The sequence below is a fragment of the Mustela nivalis genome (assembly GCF_964662115.1).
Source record: "Mustela nivalis genome assembly, chromosome: 4".
In the NCBI taxonomy this organism is placed as follows: Eukaryota; Metazoa; Chordata; class Mammalia; order Carnivora; family Mustelidae; genus Mustela; species Mustela nivalis.
This window is the reverse complement of record NC_139023.1, coordinates 3,151,960-3,175,209: the sequence shown is the minus strand read 5'-3', so window position 1 is coordinate 3,175,209 and position 23,250 is coordinate 3,151,960. Positions and strand designations below refer to the sequence as shown.

Genomic DNA, 23,250 nt, shown 5'->3' with positions numbered 1-23,250 from the left:
TAAACAGCACTCTTTCAAAGCAAATTCTTCTACATGTTAGATGGCAAAATGAGAGAAAATAGCATAGATCTGGTTCATCTCTTTAGTGCAATGAAATTCCATCTGTCTTTGAACTTTATGAATGGTGCTTTCTTAGTCTACATATAGACCATCGCGTCTCCCTCGTCACTGAGAGATCTTGCTGGTGGCATTGGAACTGGAAACCTATTCATGTTCACGTTTCACAGAAAGCTGTTTTGTCCTTTGAGGACAGAGGTCTACTCACAATTGCTCGTGCAGCAAAATCGAAATGCCACACCAATGCCGTATGATAGTGGACCAACTCCAGGGGACAAATCCCAAGAAAAAGCCGTAGCTTCTGCAGAATCTTTGGTGCTTTTAAATACCGCTTATGGGTGTGCACGGATCAGAAATGAAGCGCCAATTTAGGAAAACAGCAATACACGCTGTCTCAGATGCAAATGTTGAGAAAAGATCTATGGGAACTCCCTAGGCGTGCATCAGGCGTCCAAGGGGCACTTGCACGCATGGATAACCGAATGGCGATAGTACCATTTGTGACCATAAGCAACATCTTGGAACTGAATATAATTCTATCCCGAAACGAACCAGGACAATTCTATATTTAGCCAAACACAAAGCTTGAGCTTATGTAGGTTTAAATAACATGGTCGCAGAGGCACAGGTAAAATTTTATTTACGAATATGGAGACACATGACTTTGGATCCAGCCAGCCAGTGACATAAATAAACTTGAGCAAATGATTCAAGCTAGAGGATATGCATGTATATATATATATTTGTGTGTGTGAGTAAGGCTTCTTGGAGCCGTGCCACAAATCTGGACACCAACCAACAGAATCACTCCCGTCCTCTGAAATTTCCATTAAGGGCACAATGGGGGTAATTATACCGGGATGCTCCGAATCGCTCTTTCGGTCTCGTGCACTCGCATGCCCGCCGAACACGAAACGTTCGCCTCCGTCCTTCCAACGTGATGGTTGTTGAACTTATTTTTAGTGTCACTTGATAAGCCTGTGTGCTCGCAGGGAGACATCCCACTGACCCAGCCGCTGGTCACTGTCTATCCCAGTTCACATCACAGCAGGCGGGTTTTGTCAGGTTTCGAGTCGAATATCCATTTCGCATCTGAAGTACAGTATCGAAAGTGACTAGATCATTTGAGCTTTCTTCTTCAGCGGCTGCCTTCTTCCTCCCCCCAGTGTTTCCGCTCACGCTAACATAACCTGGCATCGTCGACGTGACACGATGGTAGTTTTTCTAAAAAATTATAATACATACATTTCGATGTTTTGTGGTGGCCGGCCCTCCTGAAAATTTAATGTATAAATTGAGGAGAGGAGGTCTTTTTTTCTCTACTGACTCATAACCAAGGTAGAGTGCCCCTCAAGATCCAAGGAATGCGCACACAGTAATAGGTCATTCAATGTCAAAAGGCATAAAAAAGATGAGCAAAATCTTCACAGGCTGCTGCTTGCTGTTGCCTTTAATTATATTAATTAAACTTTGAAATTTTCATGCAAAGAGAGTTGCTGGCTTGTGACGCTGAAGAGCCCTTGGAGACTTGGAGGAAGGAAAAACCCTGAGCGGAAGCTTTGTGGTTACCGCTTCCTTTAAATTAAAGCAAAACAATCTACCGGTGTGTTTACAGTTATTAATGCTTTATGCGCTACTACACCCTAAACATAGAGAGTGGGGTAAATCCCCACTCCTGGGGACGAGTTCTCGAAGCGCAAGTCCCTTAAACTCCACTCAAGACCTCTGGTTAGAGGCTGTCTTCCTGTGTAATAACGCTCTATTAATTTTCTTCTTTTCCCGAGTGCATAATGAAGAAAGGTGTCTTCAACAACTAAAGGGCAAAATCTTGCTTGCTACCAATACCTTGAGGCATCCTGTCTACATTTTGTCATGCGTGTGCACTTTTCAGTGTTAGAATGACAAGATTTTCCGGTCAGAAGCTTCCCGTAAGGCACAGTGTGATAGGGGACCAGGGAGGATTTTGTGATCTGACATAGCTATAAGGCAACGGACTCCCGTATCTGCTTGGCTTGGTGGGAAATTTCATACTCCGCCTGTGGCGGACAATCTTGCGATGTAAAAATGCAAGTGCCATGTCTCCATGTAAAGCACTCCTCTCTCCATTGCAGACCCGTCATGGCCCGTTGTTCCGTGGTCCCTGTTTTGATATCTTCATGCTGTTGTTTTTGCTTTTTCCTCCTCTCCACATTCCAATGAACTTTCTTGTATAAACCATAGCAGGTAGACTAACGTGAGTCTTTATGTTCAATGTCATGAATCATGAGTTACCAATGGGTTTCACCAACTCTCATGTAGATGGCAGAACGAGTATTTAAAAATGTTTGGTGCAAGCAAAGCAGAAGGCAGAGAAAACATTTCCTGACTGAAAGGAAGAAAGCTGTTCTTCCAAAAACTTCTGAAATTCACTTTTTTTTTTTTTTCTCATTTGGTTGGATATCAGTTGTGTAAGATGTATCTTCATATCTTTGGTCTTCCTGCTTTCCTTTTACTGAGATGGAACTCGGGAGAAGTTTATGCACCGGCCCTAGAAATGAAAAAAAAAAAAAAATCATGATTGAATTAGTAAAGCAATTATAAAAAGCATAAGAATACCTAGTTTTCTAGGTATTATGCAAGAACAGGTCAATGTTAAGATGAACCACAAAGTCAAGTTTTTCCCCCTGGGTCAAAGCATGGTAGTTCATTCAGATCTTTTCCACAGCAAGTTCATCTACACAATGGTATGGTAAAATTAGAGTGTAAAAAACTCTGTAAAATAGAACTATGTTATTGCTATTTAAAGTACTGCATTACTATCTCAGCAATAAAAATATCAAAGCCAAACCCTATGTTTCCTTCTATAATGGATTTAAATGAAAGTACTCCTTTATGCAATCTGGTGCTTTTAAAACTGATATAAAACTGGTGCTTCTAAAATGTATATGTGAGGAATGCACTTGAGAGGTAGTAAAAGTCAGGGAGCGGGAAGACAGGGCATCGCTCTGGGACTGCATTTCACAACCGGTTTGCAAAAGACTTAGAGAACTTGTCCTCTGTTGTTGACCATTTCTCTGTGCACAACTACAGGCCATCATTACATGTCCTCCCCGAATGGTGACTATTTATTTACATTCCACAGTTTTAAAGAGACTTTGTCATTCCAACTCCTTAGCACTTCAAGAAAGGTTACAAAGACACATTGTTTCATATGTAATTGTAAATAATCCAAGAATTATTTGAAAAAGTTTTCAATTAGTGATAAAGGATTCTCTCTTCCCTCTCGTTGGTATGACCCTGATGATAGCCTGTGCTACATAAATCACATCCAGATTTCTCAACAGGCCAAAAGCTAGCGTACCACTGTCTACTTTAGGGTAAGGAGTATCATCTTACTGAGATTCTCCTATTTGTCTTAATACCTGCTCTCTAACTTCATATTTTAGAACTTCTCTTTATTTCTCACTAACTGTGGACAATTAAGTTTATTTTAGATAGCCAATCCATGGGAATATTCAAAAGGAACAACAAATACTGTTGGAGAAGAAAGCCTAGAACATCAAAATGGGATTGTGGTCCATTTTCCTCTCAAAAATGTCTGCTCAATAAATTTAGATCTTTCAGAAATTAATGAAGAAAGAGAAAAGCAAAAAAGTAAAGTAGTTTCCATTAACTTCTTCCTAAAAGGCAGAGACATTCATCAAATTATACATCTTCTTAATAATTTGGAGACAATATTATTCTAGTTGTCAATTTTATTACTTATCTTGTACCTAATGTCTACAAATAATATCTGGGCAAAAGGGTGTGAGAAAAGCAGAGAGAAGACTACCTGAGAATGAGGTCCAAATCCTCAGTAATGCAGCGGTCACAGGTCATGCCCTCAGACTAGACTTTGTATTGTCTAGAACCCTCAAACAAGATCGTTAAAATGAATTTAAAGTGAAAAGATGCTCTTCTCCAAATTAGCTAAGTATGATTACCAAAAGCCATAGGAACATTATAAATGTTATTTTCATTACATACCCCTTCTCTAAACATTTTTTTCAAGGGGAACATGTAGGAAAAATGACATAATAAATAAATATTTGGGTAAAGCAATAACACAGTGCTTCTAAGCCACAATAGTCTAACTATAGACGCAGTAAGAAATAGATCTGAACTATGCCTGTGAAAACAGTGATGAACATTAAAAATATGATCTTCTGGAGTCCTTTGAGAATCCAACAAATCCATGAAGAATTATATTACAGCAGCATAGACGTGAATTAATGATATCTTTTTCTTGTGTATTTATGGACCTAAAAAAGTAAAGGTTTTCTCTCTTCTGCACAATTTTGAAAAGTTATCATGAATCTCTACTTTTATTTGACTGTCATCACTAATTAACTAAATGTAGATATAGGGCTCCTTCTCTGACCACTTTTGTTCTATACACCAGATTAATCTTAGTGACTCAGATTCACTTACTTGAAGCAACTGGATAGTTTTTAAAAATGAGATTCATAGTTCACCTGAATTCTTAAAATCACTTCAATGTCTAAATTATGTCAGACCTAATTATTTTTTCATTTCATTTGATGTGGTTTAATTATAGACATAGAAACCCAAATGAAGAAAACCCTACTGAGTTTGACTCTGAGGTCCTTACTTACACACTTACAAAATTTGGGAATAAGTACTGATCATCAGCTATCAAATGTCTACTGACGCAAGTACTAAAAACACCTGTTAAAAGCAACATCCACTCCTGTGTCTTAACACACACCCATCAACAAAATAAATAAATAAATAAATAAATAAATAAATACCTTTCCCTTCCTAATCAAGGATTCGGTATTTTCCACTTTTTTATCAAAGCTGATAATGTGGGGGTGTATTTTTAATTTACAGAAATCCAAAAAATGGTAACTTGAAGGAGTTATGTTCAAGAATTACTTCCTCTGTTAAGCTTCACCCTGTTCTCCCAGTCACAGAGCTCTTTCCCTCAAAGTTTCCATGGCATCTCCACTACAGCCAAACCACATTATACCGTAACTATCATAACTATCAGCTTGAATATCTAAAAAAGTAAGATAATAGTGATTGAGTCTAAGGGTTCCAAAGCCCTAGTTACGGATCGCAGCTCTGACACTTGTTAACTACTGTGTGATCATGGGAAACTCATTTCACAGCTTGTGCCTGTTTCCTCATCAGTACAATGAGGAATAAAAATTGGATCTATTATTCTTAGGACTCCTATTAATCTATTAATACGCACTTTGTACACTACCTGGCACTTAGTAAACTCTCAATAAGAAATAGGTACTTATTACCCATACCTCGTCTGTGTCACTGAGTGCCTAACACAGAGCACACTCATAATAAATCCTCACTTAGAAACGAGAGTAGATGGATGGTAAACACATAAATGAACGAATACATAGTGATTAACTTCAAAAACAGGAAGACAGAGTAAGTATAAATTTGAAAAAGAAAAAGGATTACAAAGGAGGAAAATACAGCCATGGGAAAGGATAGAAGAAAATCTAGAGAAACTGAAGAGAGTAGCCCTAGAAAGGAAAAGATTAAAATGGAATAATTTAAAAAAAAAAAAAAAAGGAAGTATTGGCCAGAAGGGAGTTTTTATTCAGTATTCCATCAGGGATCTTCCTCCCAGAGGAATCTGTAACCTACTTCCTCCGGGGGACACTCCCGACAACCAACTGTGCCAAGCATTTCAGCATTCCACGTTCCCATAGACCAATTTGTTCACTCATCTCTGGGTTGTACTTATTGAACATCCTGGTTGAGCCATCTGAATGCAAGCCTACTCGAGAGTGTGCGGGTGTGACATAGCCGGTGATCAGAATACCTTATAACCCACAGTTAGTGTTTTCACTCTGATGATACGCAGCTCTAGGAGTTTCCATGAAAGCCTGGTCAAACACTTCAGGCCACAAACAGCAACCTAATTTTTAAAAAATGTGTGTGTGTGCACATGTATATACATGTGCACACACAGCCTATCTCAAAAGTGCTATGCAGACTGAGATTGATTCAAATAAGAATATAGAGAAGTTGGGGCGCCTCGGTGGCTCAGTGGGTTAAGCCGCTGCCTTCGGCTCAGGTCATGATCTCAGGGTCCTGGGATCAAGCCCCACTTCGGGCTCTCTGCTCAGCGGGAAGCCTGCTTCCTCCTCTCTCTCTCTGCCTGCCTCTCTGCCTACATGTGATCTCTGTCAAATAAATAAATAAAATCTTTAAAAAATAAATAGAGAGAGCAGCTCTTCAATTTTCATACCACATCAATCTTTCTAACCATATCCCTGGTATCTAGAGCATATATTTACTATTCAACCAATAGTGTAGAATATTTATGCCTCAGGTACTCATCGTGGTAACTCTGGAATTCCTTCTCTCCAGATCAGTTGGCAAAACTATCTTCAAGAGGGAAGTTCTAAGTGAAATACTAGCCATCTCTCTAGGTCTGGGTTTTTTCCTACCAAAGTCCATGAAGACCAGTGACTTCTCCAAGGTGCCCTGGGGGGTGCCTTGGGCCGGCACAGTGCACAGGAGAGGAAGGAACAGGCACGACACAAGCCTCTCAATCCTCATTTGGCTCAAATAACTCTGCCCTTACCTACCTTTAAAAGCGTAATTCACTATAAGATTTTGTTTTTGTTTGTATCAAAATGTATTAAGATAACTATTATTCAAGATTTTCATGCCTATGTTAAGTCAGGTCACGGGTAAACAATTCATACATCTAGACTTGGTTTCTTTACTTTTCTTTAGAAAGGCCTTCCTAGATCTAGATCTAGGACACCATTCCCTCAACTTCTGGTCACATAATGAGCTCAAATGATTTCTGTTCCTATAAGGAGAATTTTCTATTTTGGAAAATTGCTGCTGAGGACATAGTTATTAGGGGACCAACTACTGAAATTACGAGTCGGCTAGAAAAAGCTCCTCACTTCCCTTAAGTTTACCTGCTTCCTTTGTATTACATAAGGTGACCACAGCTCAGCCTTTCTCATTGTGAGCTGGCTTCCAAAGAGCTCGGCCGCATGATATTCTAGAAGTTACCACTACCCTTAGTGCTCACTTTCTGGTATAGCTGGATCTTGACTTCTGCCCACAATTATTTCTTTGTTTTTATTCTGAAGTTTTATGGTAGGTTTTCTTCTTAAGACTTCCTTAGAAGTAGACCAGGTGTAAGTAAATGTAAACTAATACGTATTTCTTTGTGAAATCTCGATTTTCTTATTCATGAAGACTCTGTACTGAGCTAAATCTTCAAAACCCTCCCACAAAGGAATTAACTCAACTTCTATCTTATACGAAAAGACAACATCATGTCTACTTCCCTTCTGTTTCCTTTTCTTATTCCCGTAGGACTTAATGAGGTACTCTGCAGATAGCTATGTCAAATGATGTCAAATGATTTGAACTTAATCTGAGTTAACTTAGATAATTAATATGAACTTAAAGTTTATACATGAAACCATATAAAAACTATAATGTTCTTCATAAAGTCCCCAAAATTCTTCTAAAAGCATAAATACCCTTTGTCTAATAACTAAAAGTTTCACCTTGTTTTCTTTGGCATCTTAAAAAAAAATAGGTGTACTATGATTCATTCTTTATAAACCTGAAATGCATTAACATATCAATTCATCTCTTAGAGTAGAGCTCTGTGACGAAGCTTTACTCCATTATCTACTTTCCCTCAGCCTAAGAAGGAACAAAATGTATCAAGGATAAATCACAAATAAAACTTTGGTCATAACAAAGTCTAAATTCACAGAATCTGTCAGCTTTAGCTGACAGGCATTTAATAAGTATCTATTAGAACAAGAAGTTCATTGACATTTCTCTAGAAATCGCTGTTGGCAATACCTTCTCTTGGGTCTCCTCATACACAAAAGTGGGAAATTGAGAGCCAAAATAAAATTGTCTAATGCTGTTAATTGCTCTGCTTGTTAACTAAACAAGAGATAAAAACAAGGGAACTGTAAAAACTGACATATTTGCTATTGGTTAAGTATACAGACCCCCAACTCTATTACAGTTTTTGAAAACCAATTTCACCTATTCATTTTCACTGTAGCCAGTGATAGTAGTGTTAGCCAGAGCAAGCGCCACATTTCCTATCTCTTGAGCATTAAAATTCTGCTGGCATTAACGCCTATGAACTCCTTTACTAGCTATCTGCACAGGATATATTTCACTGCTATAACTGTTAGAGTATTACGTTCACCTCATAAATATCCACTGACAAGCTAAAGCATACACCTACACTTTAGTGTAGACTTTTCAAACACAGATAGCTGATTTATTTATATCTCTACTTCTAAAAAGAATTTACTAAACCTTCATGCTCTGTGCAACTGTAAACAGCAATTCAAATTTAAAATTGTATACAAAGCACAGATATATAGAAATAGACACAAAACAATTCAAAAGGTCCTGGAAATCATGATTATCAGGAAAGAATGCCAACTTGAGGATACAATAGGCACTTTAAGTGGAGATTTTCTACAGCAACTGAAGGTACAAGACTGAAGAGAGGGCATAGACTATCATCTCTCTTTCTCATATACACATGACAGAGTTCCATCTATACATGAAATATATATATAGAGAACACGCAATTTATATATAAACACATACAATTATATATACACACATATGTAATATGAGATAATCTTTATATTCTCTACTCAAAATAAAAGTGCAAGATTTTGAGCTGAAATATAATTTCCACATACTCTTTTGCAATGGAAACTCAATGCATAAATGCCCCATTTTACGGCAGAGACCACACACCATATGGATATACAGTAGATGTCATGAAGGGCTGAGTTTGCTTGAAAATTTTACTTTCAAATGTTTTTTTTACCCTTTTCATTCTATTATGACACCTGCAAAATTTTAGTGACTCCACACATACTGTTAACATTTACTTCAGGGAAATGTTATTCAGGTCGGTCTCCTAGTTTCTCTTGCGATTCAGGCATACAATGGAAGGTAATAAACTATCTAATTCATACCTCATAATAAGATATGAAATTGATCCTTCAAAGTTATTACTTGTAAGAGATATAGATATATAATTTTGACAGTTTTCCAAAAATATTGTTGAAAATACCTTCTTGGGCCTCATGATACATTGTAATGAAAGTAGATGCCCAAAAGAATTATATATGTAAAATCAGAAATCCATGTATTATTTTAGTTGGACACCTCATAAGTAATGTAGGAATAATTTTCTACTTTCTAATCTCAGAGCACTAATTATATCTTTGGTCTTAAACCAACAGTAAAAAAAAAAAAGTCAAAATATAACTTCTAGCTATAGAAAAACAGTATGTAAGTTCTGTATATGCACAGTATAGCATTATGGGTACATAACAAAAGACTGAAAACCATCCAAATATCCACCAGTAATAGACAAGATAAATATAAGATACAGATAGATAATGGAATATTATAAATCATATGCAGCTGTTAAAAAGAATGAGGGAGCTCTCTAAAAAAGTAAAAACAGTTACTGATAGGTTGAAGGAGGGCCCAGGGTGGATTTGATAAAGATGTAAATGGGATCTTTTAGTAGATCTTGTTATATGCTATCAAATGCAATCATAAATATTTTATGTTTTCAAAAAAATATTTAATAAAAAGAAAGCCCTACAAACTAAAATAACCTTTACTAAGAGCAAGTCAGAATGCTGCCAAAAACTGAGAATATGGCAGGAAATCTCAGAGCGATCCCTCCATAGTACATGAGCTTTTCTGTTAGAACATGGAAGTATGGAAGTAATCAATTGAAAGCTGGGAGAAAGTCAGGAAGGAAAAGATATATTTCCCTCTCCAAAGGGACCTTCCCCGAGGGAAAGGAAACAGCTCACTAAAGGTTTGGAGAATGAGAGGACTGAGAAAAATAACCCTGAGGGACCCAGCACCTTTTAAAATAATAAGGCAGCACCCTGCTGAAACTTAGGAACAGAAAAAATGAGATAAATCTCCAAGGTTAATGAGGCCTAGGCATTGGCCAGTCAAAGGCTATAGGCAGGAATCAACATGGAAGCTGGTCCCTCAAGCTATAGGAAGTGGCAAAGAGTGTGAGTGAGGGGAATGCAATACCAGAAGCTGGAGAGCAAAGACAACTCCCCGCAGTCAAAAGAGCTTGCAGGTGGGCTATAAAGCAGAGAGAGCATGAAAGAGGAAGAGAGCTCTGATGAAAAGAAATCCCTGACCCTTCCCTCAAAAATTTTTAAGCCAATGGTGAACTAAGAAGATAACAAATTGTGATCCAGCTCAGCTACAGATTGGTAACATGACAGAGGAAATGATATATTTGTTTCTAGAGATAAATGTCATCTAGTCTTTTTTTATGTACCAGCAAAAAATAACAAATTATGGTACACACCAAAAGCAGGAAATTATGACCCATAATCAATGGAAAACACAGTCAATATGGGCAAAACTGCAGTTAATAGATAAAAAACTTAAAATAACTATGATAAAAATAAAAAATCTAGTAAGAAAGATAGGTAGCATGCATAAAAACATGGTAAATTTCAGCAGAAACTATAAATAGGAATGAAATGGAATAGCTAGAGAGGAAAATGTAATAGCAGAATACCGTTTTGTGGGGCGCCTGGGTGGCACAGTTAGTTGATTGTGTGACTCTTGATTTTAGCTCAAGTCATGATCTCAGGGACATGAAATTAAGACCCACATCAGGCTCTGTGCTCAGCACAGAGTCTGCTTGAGGATTTATCTCCCTCTCCCTTTGCCCCCTCACTGTGTGCCACACACAGACACACACTCTTTCAAATGAATAAATAAATCTTAGAAAAAAAGAATAATGTTTTTGATTCATGTAAAAATAGACATACAGCATAAGAAAAACTCATTGAACTTGAAGGTAGGGGGAACAGAAATTGTTCAAATTGAAAAACAAAGGGAAAAAAAACAACTAAAGAGAATCTGAGACTAGTGGGGCTACATCTAATGGATTAATGAATAATTGGTGTCCTAGAAGAAAAGGAGAAATAATGGAGAAGAAAAACTTGAAAAAAATAATGGCTGAGAACTTCCTAGAATTGATGAAAGGCATAAACCTACAGATCAAAGAAACTTAGTGACCCCCCAAGCAGGATAAATACACAAAAACTGTATCAGGGAACATACAATAAAAGTTATGAAAAACAGAGAATATCATAAAAACATGCCTCTCTGTCCCTTATCACCCTCCACCAGACAGTATATATAGAGAAAACACTCATAAGCAGGACAGCCAACTTTCTATCAGCAACAGTGGAGGGCACAAGACAATGGAACTCCCCCAAAAATGTTAAATGGGGGCTAAGAAAGGGAAGTCAACCTAAATTTCCATATTCAGAGAAAATACCCTCAAAGAATGGAGGCAAAATAATTTGCAACAATGCGGATGGAACTAGAGTGTATTATGCTAAGTGAAATAAAACACTCAGAGAAAGACAAATACCATGAGATTTCACTCATACGTAGAATTTAAGAAACAAAACAGATAAACATAAGGGAAATGGGGAAAAGAGAGAGGGAAGCAAACCATAAGAGACTCTTAACTATAGAGAACAGACTGAGGGTTGATGGAGAGGAGGTGGGCAGGGGACGGGCTCAATGGTAGTGTGTATTAGGGAGGGTATGTCCTGTGACGAGAACTGGGTGTTATATGTAAGAGATGAATCTCTAAATTCTACACTTGAAACCAATTTTACCATATATGTTAACTAACTAGAATTTTTTTTAATTGAGTCTAAAAAAGGGAAAAAAAATCTAGCAAAATAGAAACATCTTAAGATAAGCAAACCTGACACAATTTATCTGGAATTGACTTCAGCAAAAACAAGTGCTAAAAGCTCTTGAAACTAAAAGATAAGACATTAGATGGAAATCTAGAGTTTCAGGAAGAAATAAAGAGAAACAGAGGGGTAAATGTGTGAATAAACAAGAGATACAAATATATAAAAGAAATAAAATTTCCTTATGACATTACTGATTACTTAAAGCAAAAATAACACGTTATGGAATTTCTAACATATGCAGAATTAAAAATATATGATAATAAAAGCACACAGGGAGGAAATGGGGATTAGGCCACTGTAATGTTTATATACTGTTTTTATTTATTTATTTATTTATTTAGTTAGTTATTTATTTTTAAAGATTTTATTTATTTACTTGACAGAGAGAGATCACAAGTAGGCAGAGAGGCAGGCAGAGAGAGAGAGGAGGAAGCAGGCTCCCTGCTGAGCAGAGAGCCCGATGTGGGACTCGATCCCAGGACCCTGAGATCATGACCCGAGCCGAAGGCAGCAGCTTAACCCACTGAGCCACCCAGGCACCCTATATACTGTTTTTAAACTATTATATTATTTGATAGTAAATTGTGACAAGTTCAAATAGCATACTGTTATTTCCAGAGCAACCACAAAAAACTTGCACCAAAATATAGTTAAGAAAGAGAGGACAAGAAATGGATTCCAGGAAATTACTCTGTTAACCCAAAAGAGAGCAGAGAAGGAGAAACAGAATAAAGAAGGACAGAACAGATAGAAATGAAATGCAGAGATATAAGAATTGGAAACAAACTGAAACAAATGAATTGGATACATAACTATACCCAGAAAAAAATTATTTCAAGTGACTAAAACAGTATTTTGACTATATATCAATAATAGAATATAATCCAATGATAAATAGAACAGCAAAGAAATGCTTTGTTTCATTCATCAATCTTAATTTTATTAATACTATTTTATTGTTAATGTGTAGCTATGTACTTAATAGGTTAGAGCAAATAAGTAAGCTCTTTGGTACTGTTATGACCAAGTTAAGAGAAAGGTAATACAAGTATAAATTTTAAAATATTCAATAAAATCTCTTAATACTAAATTGGAATTGAAAAATATACCATAAACTCGTGATTTTTCTCAAAACTATTTAATTTTCTAGGTTTATGGACTGAGATGCTTAGAAGCAATGACAGCCCAATAATAATTAGCACCCCTAATATCCAAAATGTGTTCTCTATATACCATTATCTACTAAAAACATCTAGGGCCCTTTGGAGTTGAATAGGTTATTCCTGTTTTAAAACAGAAAATGTAAAAGATGAGTCTGGGACATTTTATGCCAAAATAAAATAAATTTATGAAACACTAACGTGGGCCATGTCAAAAATTGATAGAAGAATCAATATGATGGATCAGGCTTTTACCACCTGCTTTCTCTGATCTATCTTGGCATACCTAGTAGCTAAACAACTGATGCAATGCATTGTAAAGCACACAGCGCCACTTACGAATGATCCACACCTAAAGAAAAGGCAAATCTGAATCACAGTAAGGGGGGTACAAAGTATCACTACATGTAAGTGTGTGTCGGGAACCAAGGCTAGAGGAGTTTTAATTGTGTAAAAAGTGTTCCAGGTAGCTCTTGAGCAGAGATTCAAAGGAAGTCCATGACACTGGGACTACCTGGAGAAGAATAATCCTGTGAGAGCAATCAAGTGTAAAGACCCTGGGAGTAAGGCGTTTTAGGCGTATCTACAGGAAAGGGACCGAGGTGTGGCGGGAACAGAATGAACAACGCAGAAGGTAGACAATGAGGTCAGAGAGGAAGCAGGGACCGAATCATGCAAAGTCTCACAGGGAAACTGCTACAAACCCTCCTTTTAAAAAGCAAAGTTACTGGGGGGCCTGAGTGGCTCAGTTGGTTAAGAGTCAGCCTTCTGCTCGGGTCATGATTCCAGTGTCCTGGGATCGAATCCCAAATCAGGCTCCCTGCTCAGCAGAGAGTCTGCTTCTCCCTCTACCCTACCCCTGCTCATGATCTTCCTCTCTCTCAAATAAATAAATAAAATCTTTTTTTTTTTAAAGCAAAGTTATGAATTATACGAAGTTAACATCTGGATCTCTCTCATCTCTTTCAGAGTAGATTGAGTTAAACTGTTAAATGAGTTACTTTTCAAACATCTTAAGATTCACATGTGCCAAATATTCTCCCTCCCTTCATCCGTCTCTCCCTCCCAATCTGAGACTTACACACACACACACACACACACACTCAACAGACAATATCAAGACAAAGAACTCAAATAACTACCATTATATCAAATAATGGCTAATTGAAAACTTAATCCATATTTGAACTGTGCATTTAGGAAAATGTTAAAAAAAACCCAAATGAAAGCCATATTACATCATTACTGTGTAATTAGGTGAGAAATAGAATAAATTAATTTATGCTGCATTAAAATACTAATTTCCATTAGGGTATTACTAGACTTATAATGGTTATGTTAATATCACAGAGCAAAACTTTTATAAGCAATTCATGTATTTTTTTCCTAGGAAATCGGGCATTGAGAAAATTCATTTGTCTTATCAAACTGCTTTTGGCACATTTAAGAGAAATCCTGAATACTTACATATACATCATCAACACTGAAAAATATTCATTGAGAGATTTTCCTAATGTATAAGACCCTAGGGATGCAGTGGTGTATCTCTTGCTAAGTTTCTAAGAATTAAGTCTTCATTTTTGTGGCCCTGAAACAGTACATATTGTCTCACTCGAAAGTTAATACTAAAACTATGTTGATGATTTCAGCCTGCACTTAATTCACAGAGATTTTTACTAGCTCTCTTAAAAGAACGAAAAGAATTCACAGTTCTTTGGGTCATTTGTCAGACAGCTAAATTCCCAGCTAAGTTGAAACTAAGGCTTTTTCAAAGTAAACCAATTATTTAAAAACTTCAAGTTTTTAAATTGATAACATATAGATAATATCAATTAAAGATACTTTACAGAAATGTAAAGTTTTCAAATCTTCATTGTTAAGGACAACTACAGATTATTTTCTAGGACTATAAGTAAAAAATTTTATGAAAAAATCCACCTATCAGTTTAATTGGAATATGAGTTACCAGAATATTGTTTTCTTTCAGAATGGCAAGTATTTAGTAGACTCATGCCAGGCATTCAGCCCTAATAGAAGACATATGGATGTATTCAATTTTTGAGCAACAAATTTATCCCTTACTTATTTTTTATCACATGTTGGAAAAACAATCTTAAATAACTGGTGAAGTCATTTTTATATCTAATTGAGAAGACATCCAAATCCCCAAAGTCAGGATTTAATTTTGCTTATTAGAGACTAATATTTAGATGTATGAAATGAAATGATATATGCTTTTCTGTAACACAGAAGTAATGTGGATTAAAATTCTTCACATTATACCTCTACATTCTAGACTGCTGGCATAGCAGCCAAATGACTACATTTATTACTAAATTTACACCATAGAGAACAAAACTGGAAGTGGCACCTTAAACTGTATATACTAAAATGAGGCTGATAACTGCATGAGGTCTCTCCCTGCTTTTATGTGCAGACAGTTTTCAAATACAGCCATAGGGATTTATATTGTAAAGATAGATGCCACTGTGACCCAGATGTCATTTCACTGATGAGTGAGAATTTAATGGCATTTAATGGGAATCCCTTGCTCACAGTTTGAAAAGAAACTAAACATGCATTAATTTTGCCTCTTAATCAATGCAGGCATTCCTAGCCTAAATAGCATATCAACAAAAAAGACTGACTCTTAAAATAATTGTGGAAATATTAAACCATCTCTAGAGATATAATTAATCCAACATAATTTCCCCAAACAGAAAGAATATACGTTCAAAGTTTAAACATTTATACACATAAAAGCATATAGATGTATTCAAATAGGTAAACAAACATGACAGTGTTTCCAATTACCAATAACTCGTGTGTAATAAGGTTCTTCTGCATACAAAGGGCAGTTTGCTTCTTGGTCCACAGAACTCAATAAAGTTGAGTTTGTGCAAAAGAGATGATAGATGACGGAATGATAGGAAGAAAGGAAGAGAGGAAGAGGGGAGGAGAGGAGAGGAAGATACACAGATACACTGAGGTGAGTATAGAGTCAATGTTCAGTTATCCTAGAAAAACAAATTCTGATATTTTAAGCCAAAATGATTTTCTATGCCAAAAATAATATCATTAGCCCAATATCTTACCCTACTGCAAAAAACAAGAGACTCTAGGTGATAGCAGAAGTGTTCAGCATTATAGCAGTCCTCCTAATTTATTTTTAACAAACAAATCTAAGTATTAGTTTCAGCTTCCTCTTCTTTCCCAGACCCCAAGCTCCATGATGTTTTCTCCCCACCATTTTGCAAATGCGTTAACACGGTGTTCACCGTACAGTTTGAGGGCTTACCAGTATTTGCTGAGTTAATAGTTACTGGGTTTGAGGTACTGAATTCGATCTATGCAGTTACTGTCTCTCTGAGATACGTAACTGACATTGATATCCATATGAATATCATTCAATCTAACTACAGAACAATTAGCAAGCTATAAAATAAAATACAACGGTTCACTTGTCTAAACATAGAAACACAAAACTATAACACCGGACTTCAGTTTTTGCTAACTGATTGCAATCAAGCAACAGTGGCCATCATTCCATGGACAAAAGTCTTCCTGGCTTATTTTGAGACATGAATATCCAAGCCATCCTAGACCCATTTCCTATATGCCAACCCAATGGCTTCGCATAAGAGGGAGATGGCTGAACTTCAGGATAGACTTGTTCTAAGCTGGGAAGCAAGTAGGCATCAGAGAGGAACAGAACTTGATGTCAATTTTAAATGGACAGCAGATGGTAGAAAGTGAGTCTTTTCATGCTTGCAAGCACCAACAGAGAAGAGAGAGATAAAAGCATATATTGTAAGTCCATTGTGATTCTTAGATCTAAATCACTGCATGTTTTGACAAGCAGGAAGTAGTCATTTTGAGCAACCTAACCACACGTAAACATATTATGAAGTAGTGAAACATTAAATCGGCATCTGGTTAGTTAACTGATTTCCTGGGCATTTATTTTCCTTTATCCCTCAGTTACCCCTTGTCAAAGAAATCCACATTTGAAGAAACAGGTTTCTTCACACAAGTGGCGTACCACTTGCGATCTGTTCATTGTTAAAACGTTCTGGAGACTGAGTTATGCATCAATGAGGGCTTATTCTACATTTATTAGTTATTAACACCATTGAATTTGAAAGCAATAGAGCACAATTCACACGGATCTTCCAAAGGGTTTATTTTTAAAACACTCTCAACATCGGTGGCATTTGCTGACAAATGTGAAAGCTTAGGATTTAATTAGTACTGGGCTCTTTATCAACAAGTAAAAATTTGGGCTTAAAAAGACTGAAAACATTCTTTAAAAGAATAAATACATCTTGATAAATCAATTTCCATGAATACATCTTATTTAACATTAACGAGAAGGTCTTTAATCTGCAATGCATTGTTGGAGTTGTTCTTCCTTTGGTGAGAAGGTACTAGAACGTTATTAATTCTGGGGCAGCACTGGAGCACAGAACATTCCTCAGAGTCAGGAAACGTGAAAGGAAAAGGCGAGAAATGGCCTCTTGCAATTACACAACCTCTAATGTTCATAAAACTTGCTTTCTTTAAAGTCAGCCTCTGGTACACTTTTTAGATATGACAACGAAAATTCACTTTCAAGACCTTGCCACTTTAAAACAGCTCTATGACGGAAACAAAACAGAGGTAGTCATGCATCAGTACAAGACCATAACTAAAGCTGCGCCAAGCTGTCATCCTTTAACCTGGCATCCCATCAGCGCAGAAAGGCTACGTGGGATGACGACGGACTGTGCTGCTTGAATGGCATCCCTGAGAAAAATCCAACTGCAGCAGCACATTTTTAGATTTAAATGTGAAAGATTGGTCATTATAAATATATACCATTGTATTTTTTCATCAAAGTCAACATCTATCTTTGGAACTTAGAGAAGACTGAATGAATAAAATATTCTTATGTTGTCAAACCCCAAACACGGACCATTGTATGAGCATTTTTATTCTCCCCTGACAACATCAGTGCACCTTGCAAAAAGAAAGCCAGATGTCCATTCTATTTAGTGCTATTAAAAGTCTGTTTTACAGACTTAAATTATATTCACTGGGTTTTATTTTTTGTTTTTGTTTTTTTCCAAATGACGATGGCACTGAAGCTTTTGATAATGGAGAAAACATATTTTTATGTGGATCTTTTGGTACTTCTAGCTTAAAATATACAGTCTGACATATGTTTAAAACAGAGCATATGGAAATGATAAAAAGCAAATCTGAATTCCAAGTTCAAATATTGGTTCAAAAGCTACCTTAAAATAATTTCAAATCATGCATGTTACTGAGACTCAGGACCAACAGAAACAATTAATCTAACCTCCAGGACTTAAAGTTTCCACGGTTCATAGCTCATTGTTCAGGTTCTACAAAATTTATTCACAGATTTTTCAAAGGATTATATCTGGAGAATCCTTCTTTTTGTGTGACTTGGGGTCACTTTGTATGGAGCCAAACCAAAAACAGCACCCGTACAAATCAGCCAGGGGATAAACTAACAGCAATCCGCAAGTACTGTTAGCCTAACAATTCCCATCTGTCCGCTTAAGTGCACTATCACAGAGGTGGTGTCTATGAACAATAAGTATGGGGCAACCAAAGTCTGACAAAAATTTAACATCATTCAGCTGTTCTCAAGATAAGAAAAAAAAAAAAAAAACCTGAAAGAAATTTTCCTTTGTTGCTTTTCGCTTTTAGGGGGAAAAGACAAATTATGCCTAACAAAATGACCTTAGAAATGACCTTCCGCCAATCAGTGTGCTCTTGAACAATCACTACAATGTCCTAGGTCTTTATGTTGGGAGAACTGTATCCTAAACCCTGATCCGAAATGACGGCTTTGGAAAACTTTCAAGATTGCGAAGGGTGTGCTGAATTAATAGTGATTAATATGTATTGAATGAATCAGTCAATATTTGTGAATGAGAATTTGAATCCAATTTCTGCATGAATTAATAATCTAAGATTCATATGTTTTGGGGGATGTTTTTGAGAAAATTCAGTTAACCAAAATATTTAGCTTACCAAAACATAGCAATCCTAATCATGTCTATGAAAACAGTTTATTGTACCATGTTGTTGATGAGATAGGAAATGTGTCTAACTTGATGTCAGAATAAGGTTCGAGTTCTAACCTTATTATTTTACAAACCACATGTCAGTTTCCTATCTTGAAGGTTATGTTGGCTTATGTGAGAAGTGAGATGGTTGCCATATTGAGGCAAATTCAGAGATTTGATTTCAAGCTTAGAAAGGAAAATGAGAATTTATAAAGATCTGTAAAGACATACATGTGAAAGTTAACTATTTTATTTAAAAAAAATCAATTTCATCAAATGTAGAGACAGCTGAACATAACATGTCTGTAGATATTTTTAAATGAACTAAGAAATCCAACTATGTTTCTTATATGGGAAAGCTGCTCTGAGGTTACCCTAACTTATCATAAGAGTCTTTTATCTTTGTTCTCCTATGCCAAGCAAAGTGCCCGCGCTGGAAGTACCTAGTACTTACCTACAAAAGGAAAAATAAGTAGAAAAGCAGAAACTTAAAAAAAAAAGAGCTTACCATTCTCCCCCTTCACATTCATGTGGATAACTATTATAAAAATATTGATAAAGAAATGAATACAAAATAACTAGTGTTGGAGATGTGAGAAATTGGAACCCTCACATATTGCTGGGGCTAGGGAAGATGGTGCACTGGGGAAGACAGAATGGTGATTCCTCAAAAACCTAAACACAGGATTGTCAGATGACCCAGCAATCCCACTTGTGTGTGTGCACCCCAGTGAACAGAAAGGAGGGACCGAAACAGCTGTGTCCAGTCCCTATTACACACCCGTGTCGACAGCGCCATTTTGCATCACAGCCAGACGAAACCCAAAGTCCGTCAACAGATAAATGCTTAAACAGAATATAGCATATACACACAATGGGATATTATTCAGGCTTAAAAAAGAATTCTGATACATGCTACAATATGGATGAACTTTGAAAACATTATGCTAGTAAGGACAAGCATTATATGATGCCACTTCTAGGTCTTACCTAAAATCGTCAAATTTGGAGAGACAGAAAATAAAACGATGGTTACCAGGGAGTAGGGGAACAGGAGAAGGGGAGTTATTGTTCAATCGGGATGATGGAAGAGTTCTAGTGATGAACAGCGGTGATGGCTGCGTGCCATTGTCAAAGTACCTAATGCTACCGACTCCTGCACTTGGAAATGGCCAAAATTGTTAAGTCTGTGTTATACATGTTTTGTCATAATAAGCAGTTATTATTTATAGGATTTTAAAATCAGCTGAAATATCATAATTTGTACAATTCACTGACAAATTCAAGATATACAAAAACTGAAAATTCCCATATACCGATAATAATTAAGTTAGGAATATTATGGAAGATTTATGTTTAAATAAAAACATTTATTTATATATATAATATATAATAAATAAATATGTAATTAATATAACAAAATTATATTAATATAATTGATATAATATTAATATTAAATATTAATATAAATATTAAATGATTAATATTTATCACAAATTTATTAAAATTTGTAATATAACAAATTTTACTATAGATTATTATTATGTGGCTATCTATATATATTTATCATAATTATTTTTAAAGAGTCTTGATTTATTCATTTGACAGAGAGAGTGAGAGAGAGCATGAGCAGGGGGGAGGGTCAGAGGGAGAAGCAGACTCCCTGCTGAACAGGGAGCCTGATGTGGGGCTCAATCCCAGGACCCCTTTGATCATGACCTGAGCCAAAGGCAGGCATTTAACCGACTGAGCCACCAAGTGCCCCATGATTATTTTATTTACCCAGCTAGTCAATTCATTTTAATGTTCCACCTTCCTACACAGAGTTGTTGGCACACGTTCTCATATCAAGATAAAACTTTCTAAAAACGAATATTGGTTATTATACCGGGATGTAGTCAGTAATGTCCTCCGCGCATAAGGGGGAACGTGAAGCTCTTTCTTCCTACATCATATGACCCTCCCCCCACCGCCATGGCAGTGCTGGTCTGAGTTTTGTGCCTATCAGTTCTCTGATTCTCTTCCTTGAGATGCTGACCTCTCATTACTGCGTTGTGTCCATCTTTCGTAGCCCCTCTGCCCTCAGTTCTATTGTCCTGCTTCTAATCTGTCACTGGGAGGGAAACCAGATAATCAAGCCCCGTAGAAGTAGGTAGGAGATAAAAACAGGTAATCGTGTAAATGAGCTGGAACTCTTCAACATGTTTTTACTGACCAGAGAGTTACTTATTTCCATCAACACTTCTAGAGTGTGTTTTAGGTATGGGAGTTGCTGATCTATTCTGTAATACCACATATAGTTGCCTCTCACGGGAACAGTACAGAGGTTAGGGGGTTGCTGTGCCCTGCCCCCCCCCCCCATAGTTGAAAATCCACATATAACTTCCCACTCTCAAAGCTTAACACTAACAACATCCTACTGACTGTAAGCCTCACAGATCACATAAACAGCGAATTAGCATGTATCTTGTATGTTATTATATGTGTTATTTGCTGTATTCTTACCAAAAATTAAGCTAAGGAAATGAAAATGTTATCACTAAGAAAACCACGCATTTCAAATCCACATTGCCTGATGGTCAGCTGTAGCTTGTAACACAATCTCACGAAGATTCTACAGATTAAATTCAGCATCCTGATTATCTGTTCAATATAGAGCCATACTTTTCCTCCATGACTGTAATAGTCTTAAGTCTACATTTCAACACATTTACCAAAATAGAGTCCAACTCGAGCAGTCTACCAATCTAAACAACAAGACCAAACTCACATTATATATATTCACTGTCATAGAAGTACACACATATTCAAATCGCACATAATTTCTCTCAACTTGAAAATTTTGCAAATGTGTTTTGCTATACTTCCTTATTTAAATGCTTGGTTTTAACTTCTTTTGCATACCCAAGCTAAAAGTAAATAACTATAACATTTTATTTTTTAAGAGAAAGCAAACGAGTAGTTAGCTTTACAAGGGGTGGAGTCAGGGGGCAGCAGGGGCAAATATTTTATGTTCACTGACGGGTCTCCTTTCCCTAAGTCCTCTCGCACCAGCCGAGCCGAATAAATACTCTTGGATCTCCCCCTCTCCCCCCTTCTCTCTCTCTCTCTCCCTCCCACCCTCTCTCCTTCCAGATAAATGCCAGTCATTTGGCCAGGGCTAGCTCACAGAAGGTGCAGCAGGCACAGATGGTACCGATGCATAAATGTAATCTAGTAAAAGAATGCCAACGCCAGCCCAGAACAGATTCCAGATAACCGCGGTGCACTTACAGGACGTCTGTGATGGGCAAGGTTAACGCCGCGGCTGGGAGCGCTCCCTATTTGTTCCCAGGTCAACAACAGAAATTCCTGAACAAATAAGCACATTCAATCTATCTTATTTGTTACAAATGTATTAATTTAGACGGCATCTCAATGAATGATCTAGCCTTAGAAATAATACAAAAAAGGGGATAATGTCTTTTGTGCACCTGCGTGAACGCGGTCACGTTCTCATGTATCTGAGGGTCAATGCACTCTTCCCACCCATTCTCTAGTTCCTTACCTCACTGTGTTTTCTTTCTAGTTCTTGTTATGTCAAATTATTGTTGGCTGTGTACTAACATGCCAAATACGTCTCCCCGCCCCCAGTAACTCTTATACACATCATTCTTCACACGACTTCCCATTCCGTGGTTAAGTACTGGTTTTCTGTCTCCTGAGCTACAGATAAACTCCACAAGAGAGCCTGGGTCTGTCCTGGTCAGTGTGGTCTCTGAGTACACAGTAATAAACCGCTGGCTGAACGAGTATCAAGGACAAACAAAGGCTCTCGTCTGTACATACGCTCACATGCTCAAGCTCTCCCGACACACACTCCAATTTATCACAAACTGCTAATATAAGATTTTTTGAAGATTATCTTAAAAAAAGAAAAACAAAATATTCACTAAGTCAAATCACCATACTCTAAGTTTGGAACGCCCACAAGATACCCCTGATACAGGCCTAGTCCTGTACTATTCCTATTTTGTTCATTCTAAAGACAAACAGAACATTAACAAAATTACCTCTGCTTAGTAATCCTACCTGGGCCTACCTCAGAGGTAAGTCTGTTTCATGAAGAGTGCCACCAAGAGGAGAAAAGGGTTAAAC

At 36.8% G+C, this 23,250-nt stretch overlaps 1 protein-coding gene across 1 annotated transcript in view; it reads right to left on the bottom strand.

The window, feature by feature from the left end:
- Positions 1-680: 680 nt before the first annotated feature.
- Positions 681-23,250, bottom strand: part of ANTXR2 (ANTXR cell adhesion molecule 2) — a 145,669-nt gene continuing 123,099 nt past the window's right edge. Inside the window, exon 17 of the mRNA XM_082728414.1 lies at positions 681-2,584. Coding sequence (XP_082584540.1) covers positions 2,546-2,584 — 39 coding nt within the window. The 3' untranslated portion in view covers positions 681-2,545. The remainder of the gene's footprint in view (positions 2,585-23,250) is intronic.